Source organism: Caenorhabditis elegans, chromosome I, assembly GCF_000002985.6.
Source record: "Caenorhabditis elegans chromosome I".
NCBI lineage: Eukaryota > Metazoa > Nematoda > Chromadorea > Rhabditida > Rhabditidae > Caenorhabditis > Caenorhabditis elegans.
In genome coordinates, this window is record NC_003279.8 from 6,282,897 (window position 1) to 6,297,666 (window position 14,770).

Consider the following 14,770-nt stretch of genomic DNA (forward strand, 5'->3'; position numbering starts at 1 on the left):
TTGAAAAATAATTTCCCGTAAATAATTTTCGCGCCGGCGCTCACGTCCTCAAACTCGAACAACTCGGTAAACAGAGTACGAGATAGAAAAAATCATGTGAAATCGTAGCAAAAACAAGCAGACGGTACTTTCAGGTGACCAATACAATTTCTTTTGTTTACCTGATACTGACGAAAATTCGTAAAAGCTTCTGACTAGCGCAATAAATGTGTCATTTTCCAATCAGTCACAAAAATCGACAAAATAAATCAGAATCCTTTTCATGTTTTCAGTATCTGCAGAAAGTATCTATTGCTAGGCCCTTTCGGGAAGTGTAAAATGATAATGATTATCAGAGCATTATCAGTTTTCCTAACCGCCATGAACATTGAGCATTGCACCGCTTTTATCAGTTATTACCGTACTAATTGTTTCCGCTTTAGATAATTCCGTTCTATCATCCGATAAAATAGCGCTAAATAATTCTTCAACCTTTTTATTGGTATGAACTCGATGCAATGCTTTCAACTCTCAAATACCCAGTAATTTTGGTTGTCATGGTTACATTCGATTGTGAACCTTCAAAAATTATCTGTTTTCAATTTCATCACTCAAGCAGCACACGCAAACATCCATCCAGCGCGGACACCCGCCCCACAAGTCAGTAGACTCCGCCCAAATTTTCCGTCCGCTATGAGAGACGGGAGAGGGACACATTTGCCGCTGCTGCTGCCGCAATGGAAAGGGACGTTTCGGTGGCTGCTGCCACTGTGTGCATCATTGCGGTTGGGTGGTGTGGTGATGGTGCTGGTAATGGTTGACGATTGGACCACTGGCCTTGTCCTCTTTTTCACTGCAAAATGTGTGCAATACCCCTGCTCTCATATTCATTCATTTCGTCGCCCACATCCATTCCATTCGTCTTTTCTGGACATTTCTTGTTCTCTTTTTGACTCCGCCTTTTTCTCGATTTCGTAATCTATGTTTCCTATGTTTCTCATTTCGAAATCATGAATGACTCATGCTCTGAAGTTCGGACTTCTGTTCATTTCACTTCTATTTGCTTCATTTTTAAATTTAGTGTAGGTGAGAACAGCAACGACTGAATCAGAATCGAGAGCAAATAGGGGGCGGGCGGCGGTTCGATATATCAAATGACACGGAGGTAGACCATTCAAAAAGGTAAATGGTGTTAGTGGACCCTCGCCTCTCATCTCATACCGTCTCTTTCTCTCGTCTGAATAGTCTTTTTGACACACTTATTGTCGTTATGAAATGAATGTGAATAGAGGAAAAAAGGAGATTGAATGACCCTTTTTCGCCACCTCACCTGCTGAGTAAGAACCGGTTATTCCAGAATAGTGAAAGGCTCTTTTGGTTTCTTTTCTTAAGCCTTCTAGTACTCTACCTTCCTACATTTATTGCCTTTTTTCGTCCAGACGAATGTTTTCCAGGAAAAGTGAGCGCTTCTTATCTCGTTAGCATTATTCTTCGATTCAATTCAAGTCGCATATGACTAGTTCTTCTTTTTAAATCATAACCTAAACGCGCATTTTCTCTTCATGACCTTTTCCCGCAATTTGAGCATCGATTGACTGTTCTAGCCCCCGCAGCGTTCAGCGTTCCGCGTACCATCTAGTCTCTTCACACAATCAGTCTTACATTATTGTCCCTACTATAACATCGTCTTCTCTTTCTTTTTACATTGTCTCACTTGAGTTCTTCGTCTTTTTTTGTTCTTCTCATCTATATCCACTAAAACCCCATTCTTGGAGACGGTTCTAGAATAGAAAATGAGTCCTCGACAGAGACGGGTGCAATTAGTGTCCAAGCGAGAGAGAAGCTTTTGCTCATTCCGGTTTTGTCTTTTGCCTACCAAAATGTGCTACCCCGGCTTACTAGCGGCTCGCTACTGGAGACTCTATTCGATTACCCCCGTAATTGAGTTGACTTTCATGGTAGTCTTCTGTTTTTCCCCATTCCATTTTCTCATTTTTCTTATTCTCCTCTCCAACTCGTCTATTTCTCTCGTATTTTTTCTCCATTTTTAGCTCTTTGTTTCTCCGAATACCTCGAAAATTAATGAGTTTCTTTCAGTCTCAGTTCTCTCGTCACTAACCAACACATCAACTATGTCTGAGGAAATCAAGAAGATCGAGGAGGTCGCCGAGCAAGACAAGGCTCCAAAGGTTCCAACCACCGAACCACCAGTCGATGTTCCAGCACCAGTTACTGAAGAAGCACCAAAAGTAGAAGAAGCTGTCGCTGAGATTGCTGCCCCAGCTGCTGCAGAAGGAGAAACTGCCACCGCTGCTGCTGCAGCTCCAGAAGAGAAAAAGAAGTCTGGAGGTGTTGCTCGGCGTTTCACTTTCAACAAGAGATGGGGAAAGCACCGTGATGCGGAAGCATCCACTCCAAAAGAGCCAGAAGCACCAAAGGATCCAAAGGAAGACGTTCTCGGATGGATTGCTCAACAGATTCCACAGGCTGTTCACAAGGTAAGAATACTTTCAAAATAACTAAAACGATTCAGGGCAGATGGTATTCTCGCTAGAGCAACCGAAACGCAGGTTTAGTATTCACCCTAGCATAACAGCTGTTTCCGATTAGCCCCCATTCTCACCAGTTACCTTTGAATTCAAATTACCGCAGTTCGATTTTTTAAGAATCATAGGTGAATTCATTGGAATGCCTAAAAATTTCTAGGAATTGGCCAAAACGATGCATAAGTACTTTTAACTAACAAGAACCTATCTGAAATTTGATCCTGAGCTCACAAAAAAGTTTGGAACAAGTGCATTTTCCCCTACTCCTTCACAAGTTCATTAAGTCTATTCATCAACATTTGCAATGTATCGCTCATTGGTATTTGCAAGGTTTTTTGTTTGATCGCGCCGGCGAGATTGGCGATGTGCGTCGGCACTCTGTAAAAGGGCAGCTGTGCCAATCTTTCCTCGTTCCGACGCTCGTATTGCTGCAGACCCCGTAGAATGGTGTTGTAATGTAACTAACTGTGTGTGCGCGCGCACCGGATTCGCTATTGCGTAACTCTTTAGGATAATGAGAGGCAGATATTGTAGATATCCTAGAAATTGACAGACGTTCGTAAAAGTTATAAAATCGATGTTGTCTGGTGACCAGGATATTTACACGAATTAGAAATAAAAAGATGTGTGATTCGACTTTAAATTTTGAATACTCACAAAAATAATCCCCATGGAAACGGAAACAAAAATACATGACGAAAAGTATTTATATTTCATCATAATTTCGAAACATCTGTTTTATACAATGAGATTCACAAAGATTAGCATGTATGAAATCTCTTTTAAAGTCTGAATTTCGCAGGAATTTTGAGAGAAGAAAGTTTAGAAGCTATACAAAAAATTGGGTCAATTTCCCTAGACATTAATCCTGAACAATTGCTGGTTCAGTTCGACAGCCATTTTTTGTTGGTACACAAGATGAATTCGTCCTTTTTGCATCTTCTTTCCCAAAAAAAAAGGAACTCATTGGTTGAACCGCGCTGCTGCTCTGCTCCTCCTTTCTTTGTTTCTTAATTCTGATGCAAACGCACTTCTGTTTTAGTGGTTGCCGTCTTTCTTGTCCAGCACGAATGAGAATGATCTCTTATATGGAGGCTTGCAACATTGAGAGTGCTCTCATGGGATTATAGCAGAAAGAACTGGTATTGGATATTTGCGTCTTTTTTGCACTGAGAAAACAAATTACATTGGAACGTTCTTTTTTCGGATTCTTATTTTGGTCATTAAAGTTTTATTTTTCAGGCCAACTACCAGGTTATCGACTGGGTTCAGAAGACAGCTATCCCAGAGGAAGGAGAGCGAAAGACCATTCCGGGAAAAGATCAGGCCACGACTCGCAACCAATTCATTGGATTCTTCAAAGATGGAGATGTCCTCGCCAAGCTGGCCAACGCTCTTGAGGTATGTTAATTTCACTTTTCTGATAAGAATATATGGGGTAATGATGATGATGATAAAATGTGATAAGTGATATGCAAATAGGTCGGAAGGTGCATTATCAATTAGCGGTATTTCCGTTCCGACATTGATCGGAATTCGGAAATATTTTGAGATCTATTATATGAGTTAATTAAGTGAGGGATCTTAATCATGAAAACAAATTAAAATTTACAGCCAGGAGCAGTTGAAGTCGCTGCCGCTGAGGAAAACGCCGATGCTGCAGCCCAGAAAGAAGTTCAGAAGAAGAACATTGATGCCTTCGGAGCTTGGGCTCAAAAGACTCTTGGAACCGAGGCTGCTCCAGTAACCAACGAAGATCTTCTTGAAAAGGGAAAAGCTGGATACACAGCTGTTTTCCAAACTCTCTGGCAACTCGGAGTTCAGGCCAAGGAAAAGTTTGACAAGGAAGGATTCAATGTTGACACCATTGTTCAGCTTGCAAACTCTGTCGTCAAGAGCGGATTGTTGACCACAATCCTAGGATTCTTCAGAGTGAGTTATATTCTAGATTAATTTTCAATTAACTTTTGTTTTTATTTTTGATAGCTAATTTATCTTGTTTCAGAGAAATCGGCAAGCTGCTGCTGCTGTAGAAGAGCCAAAGGATGAGACTGCAGCTGCGGAGGGAGCCGGAGAAGCAAAAGAAGAGGGAGCTACCGGAGAAGTTGCAGATACCGCTGATGAGCCAGTTGCAGTGAAACAAGAGACTAGTGCACCGGCTGCCGTCGCTGCAAATTAGAAATCTGGAAGAAGTATTTATCTTTCTGTAATTTCTAGTCCGCATCTCTCTTTTCCACTATCGTGTTCCGGTATCTCAACTGTTTCCTCCGCCTCTTCATTCCAAATATTCAATGTCTCTTCCTCGAAACGATGATGATAGCTCAAAGAAGAAATGTGCTCTCAAAAGTAAGTGTAGTACAAAAACGATGACCGTCTGGCGGGATGTGTGTTTGAGTAACGGATTTATATGCATAAAGAGTCCTTATTTGGTCTCGGTTTTGGACCGTTTAGTGTAGCGCGGAAGTGGAAAAGTGTACTATTGGACTTCTCGTTCTACAAAGCGTGTGCTCACATTCCATCGGTCGGCGTGCTCTTAATGAGAAGACAAGTGTTGGTTTTGTTTTTGGAACTGGGCCAAGTCTCTCCCATTTCTATTTTCTCTATTGAGGGAAAATAGTACAAATGAGAGAGGCAATAATTAGGAAGCGATGGACAATTATGGGTCACTGAGCACCACAAAAGGACCGCCTTTCTATAATTAGAAAGGTGCAAACATTCTCTATGTAGACATACCTTGATTTTAATTTTATAACGCTTGAGTTAGTTCTAGAAACTCTTTAGAAAATTTCTAACTGAAAGGCGTAAATTTCTTGAGATTCTCTCGGAAGACAAAACAATAGGATCAAAGTTTGGACATTGATTTTTTTTACCGAATCCTTGGAATGATGTATTTGTCCTCCGCCAAACTTTTTTTTAAATTTCTCGTCTTCCGTTTCCTTCTCGCTTGAGGATCCCAAATAGGCGTGGAATTGGAGACTGTAGATCAGATTATACCTCTCATTCACATTTTCGGAGGCGAGTCCTGTACAAAAAAAGCGAGAAGACCTTGACTCGGTGACCCTTTCAAATTGTCTACCGTCTCTTCTATGGTCCGTACTGCATCGTGACTTGTTTCCTGTCGTCATCATACAGGTCAACCTTACCAACCGATCCTAAGTAATTTGAGTCGGAAGAAGTGGTTGAGAGGGGTTCGTAGGGTGTCTGGTGTGGTAGATTGAACTGTTTATATTCTAAAAGGGCAGCTGAGAAGGACCTTGAGAATATAATTGTTTATACTAAAAAGTCACGAGCAGCCACAGAAAATATCCTTTTTTGAAGTAATTGGTCATCAATTTCTGCTCGCTGACAAAAAAGGTCCAAAATGGTCAATTGACAGATGATGATATTTAACGAGAAACGGAAAGGGGTTCTGCGCTTATTTTTAATGTGCCGTTGAATGCAATTATTCAATTATCTGTGAAATGAGGATATCAAGAAAAAACTAATAAATTTAATTATTTCAGCACTATCTTCAATCAAAGCAATCATCTTCATTTCGATGTCGGCCGGGCAGCAGCAATCAATTTTTAAAAAATCTTTTCTCTAAAAGAAAATCTAATTTTGTTCATCGTTTTACCATTCTTCATTTCAACCAATTTTCTCACCTAATAAGACTTTAATAATCGATAATTGATCTATAAAAGTCTATTTTTCACCAATCTCTCGATTCATCAAACTTTTTTTGTATTTTGATAACTATTGTCTCAGCTTTCTCTTTTTGTGCTTTTCATCCTCCAAAAGTGTGAAGCTCATTAAATGAGCCTTTCCACTTGATTGATTCGAGATTTTTCCTGTTTTTCCAAAGTTCAATCTCTATTCTCTCGCTTTTTTCAACTTCAGTTTTTTCTCATTTTTCGAAATAAATAATGGAACCAACCAATTCTTCTTCGTTGTGCATGTTGTTTTTGAGTTAACATTGGTTCTAAATTTATTTTAAATTAAAAAAGTTCTAAATACAGTTAAAATATTCAGATGTTTTCAACAACACCAATTAAAGAAGAATCATGGAGACATGAAGGGTAAGAAATTATAAAAAGTTCTAAATACAGTAAAATAATTTTTTTCGCAAGGAATTGTAATCTTACTGTCAGTTGTTTTATAGAAATTTTGAAGCATCTCAAATATTTCAAGCCTCCTTTCGCTAATTTTTTGTGAATCAGATTAAATATTTTTTGTTTTAAGAACTTAACGTTTAAATTCAAGACATAAAAAACTCGAGAAATCTTAGATAAAATACGCAAAAATCGAAAGAATTTTGAAATTATTGCTTTACATGTCGCGACCTTCAATTGTTTCTAATCGTAGACCCAAAATTTTGCGATTTTTGAGCCAAGAACACGGTATTCGGTCTCGGCACGACAATTTCTCGTTAAATGAAAAATAGTGTGCGTCTTAAGAGTGTACTGTAATTTCAACCTTCCGTTCCTGCGCAATTTTTGATATTTTTTTCGTTAAAAAAGATGTTTAAAAAAACTAAATTCAAACCCGGGTACTGTATTTTAGCGCGAAATTTCGCTTCTGAGCAATAATTGGGAATCTGCAGTAATGCTTTTTTCCGGCCAAAAACCCCCTAAAGTTATTAAACTGCGAGATTCTGTAAACTGCCGATTTACTCTATCAATTCTACAAAACCAACAACCCATGTGGCCTTTTTTGTTTTTATTTCATTTTCTCTTTGCGCTCCCATCTTTCGTCTTTTCATGTCTGCACTCTTCTAAAACCATAATGTCTGATGCCTCTCATTTTCTCTGCGTCTTCTCTTTAAAACATTGTGCGCGTTGTTATTTTTTTCTGCAAAAATATTAACCATACAGAGTTAACTTTTCATTGAATATTTTTTATAATAAAATTTCAGATTTCCAATGAAATATCAATTGGACGAAGACGACGAAGAAGGGCTTGTTCATTCGGTAGGGTTTTGAATGAAAAAATACGTTAAAATTTGAAATATTTTCAGCCACATTCATCTTTTACCACGGAAAACCTTCGATCTTCTGATCCTATGTTTTTTGATATAAATAGATGGAAACGAGAAGTTGGAACTGTGATACGATCGGAAAATGTAAGGAATCAAAAAATATCATTTATCAAAACTGAAACGTTTTTCAGCATGTTTTAATACATAATGATGATGAGATCCGAAATGCAATTTCTAAAGCAATGCTCCTTGATTCTGCATCTGAACATTTGCAAAGAAAGAGAAAACGACTCATTGAGTGAGTTAATTCAGTACAAAAAGCTTAGAAGCATTAATTTTTATAAATTAAAATTTTTTAAACAAAAAAAGGCTTTTTGAATTGAAGATCATTGTTTTCATAGTCGATTTAGTTTAAAGTTGAACAATTTTTTTGAAAAGGCAATCCAGCTGAAATAAAACAATTAGTTTGACCAGTTAGTTTTAAAAGTATTGTTTTTTTTCAGTATTCTAGACGAGCAACGTGTGGAAGAAGGAATTACTGGAAAGAAATTATTCGAAGAAAAGCGGTCTAAAATACAGGAACAACTTGGTCGTGCATGTATGTGACATTTATTGAATTTTTTTTATTAATTCGAACATATTTTTAGATCCAGCTTTGGAGAATAAAATAACTAAAGCATTTTATCGATCAAGTCTTCCAATTGTTTCACCTGATGTTAGACGTCCTCCTCCATCTTTATCAATTCCGTTGCCACCAATGCATATTCCACCTCCATCAGTTTATTTTATTTCCACTCCATCAATTTATTCTACTGCCAAATCATCAACTTCTACAGTTACATCGAAATTGTCGAAGGCAATTGTAAGTTGGATTTCATATTGATTTTAAACATTAAAAAAATCGCTAGGAATAGACGACAATAGAAACATTTTGACATTTTCCGAAATTTAAATGCTCAAAAAAAGTCAATATTTCCGGAAATCCGAAAATCCGACAATTATCGAGTTTTAAAATTTTCGCAAATGACATGTGAAAATGTGAATTTAGAAAAAGTTTTAAAAATTACACGATAAACGGATTTCTACTGTAGTAGTTGTTTTAGTGAAGAAATAATGTAATTTTTTCAAAACTCTCTCAATCAGGGAGTATTTGAAAATCTTCCAGAAGTTCGATGATTCGACAAGTGCCCATATTAAAAATATTCGGAAACTGCTTATATTAAGCCTTAAAGCGCCAAAATTTTTTCGAGTTTTAATTTGAGAAAAACATTTAAAAAATTTTTTTAAAAAACCCCAAAGTCATTTTTTCTCATACGGAATTTATTTTTTACGTTATAATTTACACTTTTTTAAAAGCAAATGAGACCCCAAAATGTTTTTTAAACCAATAAACCGAAAAACAAAAAACTTTTAGTAAAATTCAGAACATATTTCCTTGTTTTTCGTTTTAATTTAAATTCGATTTCAGATAACTCCAACACCTCCACAACCTCTGAGTTCTCCACATTTATTGCCACCCCGAACTAGTGATTATAGAAAAACGTATGCCGGCAACTTCAAAAGGTCAGATACTTCAAAAGAAGGAAAGCATGTGTTTGATGCAACGAAGTTTAAAGCAATGGGTATGCATGCACACTTTATGTTTTTTTTCAAAAATTAAATTCTTATTAAATTCTTTACCCATTTTTTCAAAATCTTGCATGATAATTTTTACTGAATAGAGGAAAACTATTGCTTTCTAATTTTACAGAAAAATTGTTTTCTATATTTGAGTGTTCTTGTCTAATCTGTGTTTCTTTGCATGATTTCCATAATTTCAAGAAACATGTGAAAATGCAATTTGTATCATCACAACAATAATTTCAGTTCCACGAGATAACACATCATGGCGTACTCCATTCCATCCAACTCCTGTTCCTCCTCCATCAATCCATACATTCCTCAAAGGATGTCTTCCGTCTCCGTTTGTTCGAAAAATTCCCGAGATCACACCTCGGCGGCATTCAACAGGAACAGAAAACAGGTATTTTTTAAAAATTGTTTTAGATTTGAAAGTAATTTTTTCTTTTAAAAAATTGTATTCTAGTTTAGCTCTCGATTATCCTGTTTCTTTTTTTACTCTGATGTATGAATTTGAGTAGTTTACCGTAGATCCTCCATGCAAAAATTTTGAACTACAGTACTCATTGAAGATTCACGTTATCGACGAGCCCCCGGTCTCGGCACGACAACTCTTTGTGAAATACAAAATAGTGAGTATTTTAAAATAGAGTACTGTAGATGCTGATTCTTCGATTTTGACCGTACTTTCTTCGTTTTTCCTAAATTTTCACTGAAAAACGTACGAAAGCATATCAAAATAATCATAGTTTGAAGAAACATGAAAAATAATTAGAAACATTAAAAATTAAAGGCGCAAGGCGCACATTTTGGCAAAGTACTGTTCGGCTCTCTTCTATTAAAGTTTCATATTTAAATTAAAGACGTTAATGTTTTTATTTGTTTCAAAAATCGATCGATTACTCACACAGTTATTTATTTGTTACTGAAAAGAAAACATCTTTGTTCATAAGACAAAGATTCGTTATCATCTATTTGTCAATTAGTATTATATTGATCTAATCACATGAACAAAGTATATTCAACAATAATAGTTCCATTTTAGAATTGTCAAATTATCCTTCTACTAACCGTTGTTTAAAAACTTTCTAAACTGCGTGTAGGCTACAATCGATATTTGTTTTAAAAAAGCAAAGTTTAAATTCTTCACATTCACTCTCACAGCACTTCATATCTATAGAAACCTTTTAAAAATGTTTTTTGTTATGAAAAATGATTCATATCCGAGCACAAAGAACACAGTTTCAACGTTCTCCTTAACCATAACAACACATCTTGATTGTTGAGAATTTATAGCCTCAATGCTGATTTTTCGTCTTGATTTCTCATCCATTCTCTATTCAAAAATTGGCTATGTAAGAGATCGGTCGATTTGGATCTAGAATCCGCGTTAGTCATCCTTTTCACCATTCATCCCGTTCTATTTTCAAAATATTTTTGTTTCTAAGTTTTTTTTCCAAAATTTTGCTTATAAATATTCTCTCACTAGTTTAATAACTTATTTATTTAGAAATAATAAAAGTTTATAGATTTTGAAAAGGAGTTGATTCGATTTTTGTTAAGATTATTTAAAATTTATTTCAAAAATCCTATGAAATTTTTTTTAATTCGGAAAAAATCTATTGTAAAGACAATTAATTTCAGAAATTAAATCATTTCAGTATTAGGAATAATTCGAATTCAATTTTCAGACCATCTTCACCTCTGGGAAGACGTTCACTTCCTCCGCCAGGACTCGTTGGAATCAATGTTCGTGGTTTATTCGTTGGCAATCGATCAAACCGTCAACAGACTCCGGAACCCGATGAATCACCAAAAAGTAGTAGCTCATCGGGTACCCCATCTGATAGAAATTAGAGAAAATGGGTGACTCTTATCTTTTTTGTGCTTTTATTTAGCTTTTTTTTCGTTTTTTTGTTATGACTTTTAGCTTTTATCCTGTTAGTTTCTTTCTTCTTGGTAATCAGTTGTGTAGAGAATCCTAAACATTTGTGACTTCCCAAAGAAACCAAAGAACCGTTCCTAACATGGGGCTCCACAAAACAATCATTCCAACTTCTCTGCGTCTCTCTTATCAAAAGCTACAGTTACCATAATCAGTTTCATGTGAGCTGCAGAAAATTCACGTGAACAACTCCAAAAATCGTACGATCGGACCATAGGCTAATAACTAACATATGCAAAAGCTTATCAGCAGCTGATAAAAACATGTTTGCGCTCTGAAGTTTGTGATTAGAACTTGTATAAATTTAAACATTTTTCTCCGAAAGTCCGTATTTTTTTAAATGTGTATTTTCTCGTTTTTTTCCTTGTGGCAACAGTGTAGGGTTTTTAAAAAAATTTTGATAAGAGATAGAGTTGAATTTTAAAAAAAGGAGGAATTAGAAAATTAACCCGCTATTAGAGTAGGATTATAGTGAAATTTCCGATTTTTGGAAATGTTGGAAAGGTGAACATATAACTAAATATCACTGAACATCGGTACATTCTACTGCTAGGTACACTGCCAATCACAAAGTTTTGTTCGTCTAAAAAAACATTAAACATATTAGTAGAGTGTTTTATCAGGTGATCAGTGATATCTCTATCATCTTCCAATAAATTCATAAAATTTATTTTCCTTTTCAAGAACATCTGCACTTTTGTGGAATAAAAGTGCAATTTGCAACCCTCCCCCTGCCAACTTGTTTACCACTATTTTCTTAGTCAAAGTTCGTTTTTATCGAAAAAAAAATTACAAAACCGTCTTGACTTTGAAAATGAAAGGATGACGATGAATGATAACAAAAACTGGTGTGATTTTTGCTTATTTCCTCCAAACTTCCATCCCGCCTTTCCTGTCACAACTGATAACCAAGAAGAGACAATTTTAAGCATTCTTATAATTTTTATTTTTGCCAATTTCCTGTTGATCCTCACTTTTTGTTTCCATCTCTCCCCCGTGTTGCTTTATTTGTTTCAATTTTAATTTTTAATGAAATCTTGTTTTATCCGCATATTGCTCTTGAACTATTCTTCTCCTTTACATTTGTATAGTTCATAATCTATACTCTAATATCTTTATTTTAAGTTCACTCAAAATGGGACACACATCTGTGACGTCATCCAGGCGTATTTCGCCACGTGGCAGTCCGCCAAACTTGAGGCGAACACCACCAAAAATTCGAAAAGTTTTGGTGCTGAGAGAAAAGGTTTTAATATTTTTCATATTTTATCAGACAACTGTGAGAGAGTAATTTTTCTCAATGAAACATTACAGAGGGCCGCTGCTACAGAGGATCAGATCATGGACGATTTATTGTTGTCATCGAAATTAAAGTGAGATTTTTTTTGTAAATTATTTTGAATCCTTCCTGGAGATTAAATTTTTAATAAAGTTGATGAAAAAAAATCAGTAAAAAAGAAATTCTAAAAAGTCACATTTTCTCATTAGACTATCGTGAATACTCAACAACTTGAAATTTTAAGAAAATTGATTTTCCAAATATTACAGAAAAAGAGTAAAAAAAGTTTTTTTTCCTAATTTTCACTAACATTTCACGAAATAAGTAAAGTGATGAATTAACTTTTGATTTCAGCAAGGCTTACTGTAATTAGACCCACTTTGCTTTTTACTTTCGTTTGTCGCGAGTTCTTGTAAAGGCTTCTTTTTTTTACTTTTTGAATAAACTTTGCAAAATTTAAAACCATTCAGAAAGTATAATAAACCTCGGCCAGAACTCTGTAACCAACGATAAACGAAATTAAATTGAAAAGTGGGCCAAACTACAGTAACCTTTTTCTCTACTCGAAATTCAAGTGCAAAAGACAGAAAGTTGAAAAGTTTTTTACTGTCGAACTCGGTCTCATCATGACTTAAAATAAAATAATTCATTTTTTATCATATCAAAATTTTTCCTAATTTCCAGGCGAGTAGATTCAGCGACAGGGAGTGTATCACCACGAGTATGTGCTGCTGATGCTTTACCAACAACTACCCCAGCCGCTTCAACAGCTTTACGTCAAACACAAAAAGCTCCAAAAACTCCATACGTGATTCTACCAGCATCGGATACTTTTGAAAAATTTCGAAAAACTAGTAGAGTATCTGTTGATATTGGTTGGTGTTCCACAATTTTTTGTAGAGACGTGAAAATGTCAATTTATAGGTGGTACACTGATAAAAGTTGTATACTCTTCTGTAATGGATGAGGAGCTTCCAGAAGAATCTCTGAATGGTCACACTCGGAAATATGCGTATGAAGATGGAAAACGAGTACTCGTTAATTTCAAAAAATTCACGGATATGGATCGGTTTATTAATTTTTTAAAAGAGGTAACTTAATATTTGGCTAGTAAAATATGAATTAATAAAAAACCCCATTTCTAGGTGTGGACTGATCGTAAAAGAGGAGATGTGATTCATTGTACAGGAGGTGGATCCTATAAGTATTCAGAGATAATAATGAAAGAATTGGGAGTTCGTTTACAACGAACTGACGAAATGAGATCTCTGATTTTTGGTGTTAATTTCTTACTCAGTACAAATGTTGACGAAAGTTTCACTTATCATCATGATGCGATTGGAAGAAATAAGTAAGAAATACTTGCATACTTCACACAAACTCACACTTTAGAAATCTGAATTTCTGAGAAATAAAATAATATTTTGCAGATTCCAATATCGTCCGATTGCCGCTGATCTTATCTACCCATTCCTTCTTGTCAATATTGGAACCGGTATCAGTATTCTGAAAGTTGATTCACCTACAAGTTACGAACGAGTTGGTGGTAGTTCAATGGGTGGTGGAACATTTATGGGACTTGGAAGCCTGCTCACACCTGCTCAAAGTAAATATTTCAGAAGATAAACTATTTTCCACTTTCAATTTTTAGATTTCGACGAACTTCTTGAAATGGCAAATCGAGGAGATCATCGTAATGTAGATAAGCTTGTATGTGATATTTATGGCGGAGCATATGATGAACTTGGATTGAAAGCTGACCTGATTGCTGGATCAATGGCTAAATGTAATCGATTCGAAGAGACAACTAAAAAGCAGCAACATAAACCAGAAGATATTGCAAAATCTCTTCTGTTGATGGTCAGCAACAATATTGGACAGGTAAATTTTAGTTTCAGAATTATTTCATAAAACGTCCAGATATTTTCAGATGGCATATTTGTATGGCACTCGGTATAATTTGAAAAGGATATACTTTGGAGGATATTTCATCCGACAAGATCCAATCACAATGCGGACGCTTTCTTTTGCTATAAATTATTGGAGCAAGGTAAACTTTTGAATATTTATGTGCCAGAATCTCTTTTCATATTTATAATTTTTCAGGGAGAGATTGAAGCATTGTATCTGAAACACGAAGGTTATTTGGGTGCCATGGGCTCGTTTTTGGATGAGGATGGCAAATTAGACGATTAATAATAAATTCTCCTTTATTTTCGAGCTTTTTTCTCAGTCATAATCGATTCCCCAATTTATAATTTCAATTTTTTGATTTGTTTCAAACGTTTCTCGTGTCGAGACCGAACCAACTTTGTGGCAAACTCTCAGAGATGAACTATTAATTGTATTTATTTCGCACAGAGGTCTATTTATATATGAATATACAAATAAAAATAATAAACTTTAAAATTTTCTTCGTACTCTCCACCACAATCACGTCATTT

The 14,770-nt window shown here is 35.6% G+C and overlaps 3 protein-coding genes and 4 non-coding genes across 11 annotated transcripts; 4 read left to right on the forward strand and 3 right to left on the reverse strand.

The window, feature by feature from the left end:
• Nucleotides 1-599: 599 nt before the first annotated feature.
• On the forward strand, nt 600-741 carry C10G11.12. Its single transcript, NR_050181.1, has one exon. It is a non-coding gene; the product is annotated as an Unclassified non-coding RNA C10G11.12 (non-coding RNA).
• Nucleotides 635-776, reverse strand: C10G11.17. Its single transcript, NR_050182.1, has one exon. It is a non-coding gene; the product is annotated as an Unclassified non-coding RNA C10G11.17 (non-coding RNA).
• Nucleotides 777-2,076: 1,300 nt separating this feature from the next.
• Nucleotides 2,077-6,444, forward strand: chdp-1 (Calponin homology domain-containing protein). Of its 2 annotated transcripts, none has more exons than NR_136357.1 (5): nt 2,077-2,477; nt 3,768-3,926; nt 4,140-4,457; nt 4,531-4,871; nt 6,029-6,444. NR_136357.1 is itself a non-coding variant. In NM_059412.7 (5 exons), the coding sequence occupies exons 1-4, from the start codon at nt 2,112-2,114 to the stop codon at nt 4,702-4,704; spliced, it is 1,017 nt and encodes a 338-aa protein (NP_491813.1). In that variant the 5' UTR covers nt 2,077-2,111; the 3' UTR covers nt 4,705-4,871; nt 6,029-6,442. The 2 variants fall into 2 exon arrangements, 1 of the variants encoding a protein (NP_491813.1); NM_059412.7 differs by having other exon boundaries at nt 6,029-6,442.
• C10G11.15 lies at nt 2,792-3,003 on the reverse strand. Its single transcript, NR_050183.1, has one exon. It is a non-coding gene; the product is annotated as an Unclassified non-coding RNA C10G11.15 (non-coding RNA).
• Nucleotides 3,452-3,676, reverse strand: C10G11.14. The gene has a single exon (NR_050184.1). It is a non-coding gene; the product is annotated as an Unclassified non-coding RNA C10G11.14 (non-coding RNA).
• A 92-nt stretch (nt 6,445-6,536) lies between the features above and the next one.
• On the forward strand, nt 6,537-11,172 carry C10G11.6 (Verprolin-like; the record flags this gene model as incomplete). Of its 2 annotated transcripts, NM_001374900.1 has the most annotated exons (9): nt 6,537-6,583; nt 7,420-7,474; nt 7,522-7,626; nt 7,674-7,780; nt 7,986-8,080; nt 8,130-8,344; nt 8,951-9,104; nt 9,349-9,505; nt 10,794-11,172. In NM_001374900.1, the coding sequence occupies 9 exons, from the start codon at nt 6,537-6,539 to the stop codon at nt 10,957-10,959; spliced, it is 1,101 nt and encodes a 366-aa protein (NP_001361943.1). In that variant the 3' UTR covers nt 10,960-11,172. The 2 variants fall into 2 exon arrangements, with proteins under 2 accessions (NP_001361943.1, NP_001361942.1); NM_001374901.1 differs by lacking the exon at nt 6,537-6,583 and having other exon boundaries at nt 10,794-11,092.
• Nucleotides 11,173-12,172: 1,000 nt separating this feature from the next.
• On the forward strand, nt 12,173-14,740 carry pnk-1 (the record flags this gene model as incomplete). 3 transcript variants are annotated; one of them, NM_001444118.1, is made up of 9 exons in its annotated part: nt 12,173-12,293; nt 12,362-12,420; nt 13,011-13,201; nt 13,251-13,417; nt 13,472-13,677; nt 13,757-13,932; nt 13,978-14,207; nt 14,257-14,376; nt 14,433-14,740. In NM_001444118.1, the coding sequence occupies 9 exons, from the start codon at nt 12,183-12,185 to the stop codon at nt 14,520-14,522; spliced, it is 1,350 nt and encodes a 449-aa protein (NP_001431074.1). In that variant the 3' UTR covers nt 14,523-14,740. The 3 variants fall into 3 exon arrangements, with proteins under 3 accessions (NP_001431074.1, NP_740868.1, NP_001431075.1); NM_170879.9 differs by having other exon boundaries at nt 12,183-12,293; nt 14,247-14,376; nt 14,433-14,648; NM_001444119.1 differs by lacking the exon at nt 12,173-12,293 and having other exon boundaries at nt 14,433-14,738.
• Nucleotides 14,741-14,770: the final 30 nt, after the last annotated feature.

Bases quoted from the DNA above. Each gene is read 5' to 3' on its own strand.
- chdp-1 (NM_059412.7), top strand. From the start codon at position 2,112: ATGTCTGAGGAAATCAAGAAGATCGAGGAGGTCGCCGAGCAAGACAAG. The intron at 2,478-3,767 runs GTAAGAATACTT...TTTATTTTTCAG, and splicing joins TTCCACAGGCTGTTCACAAG to GCCAACTACCAGGTTATCGA. The intron at 3,927-4,139 runs GTATGTTAATTT...TAAAATTTACAG, and splicing joins AGCTGGCCAACGCTCTTGAG to CCAGGAGCAGTTGAAGTCGC.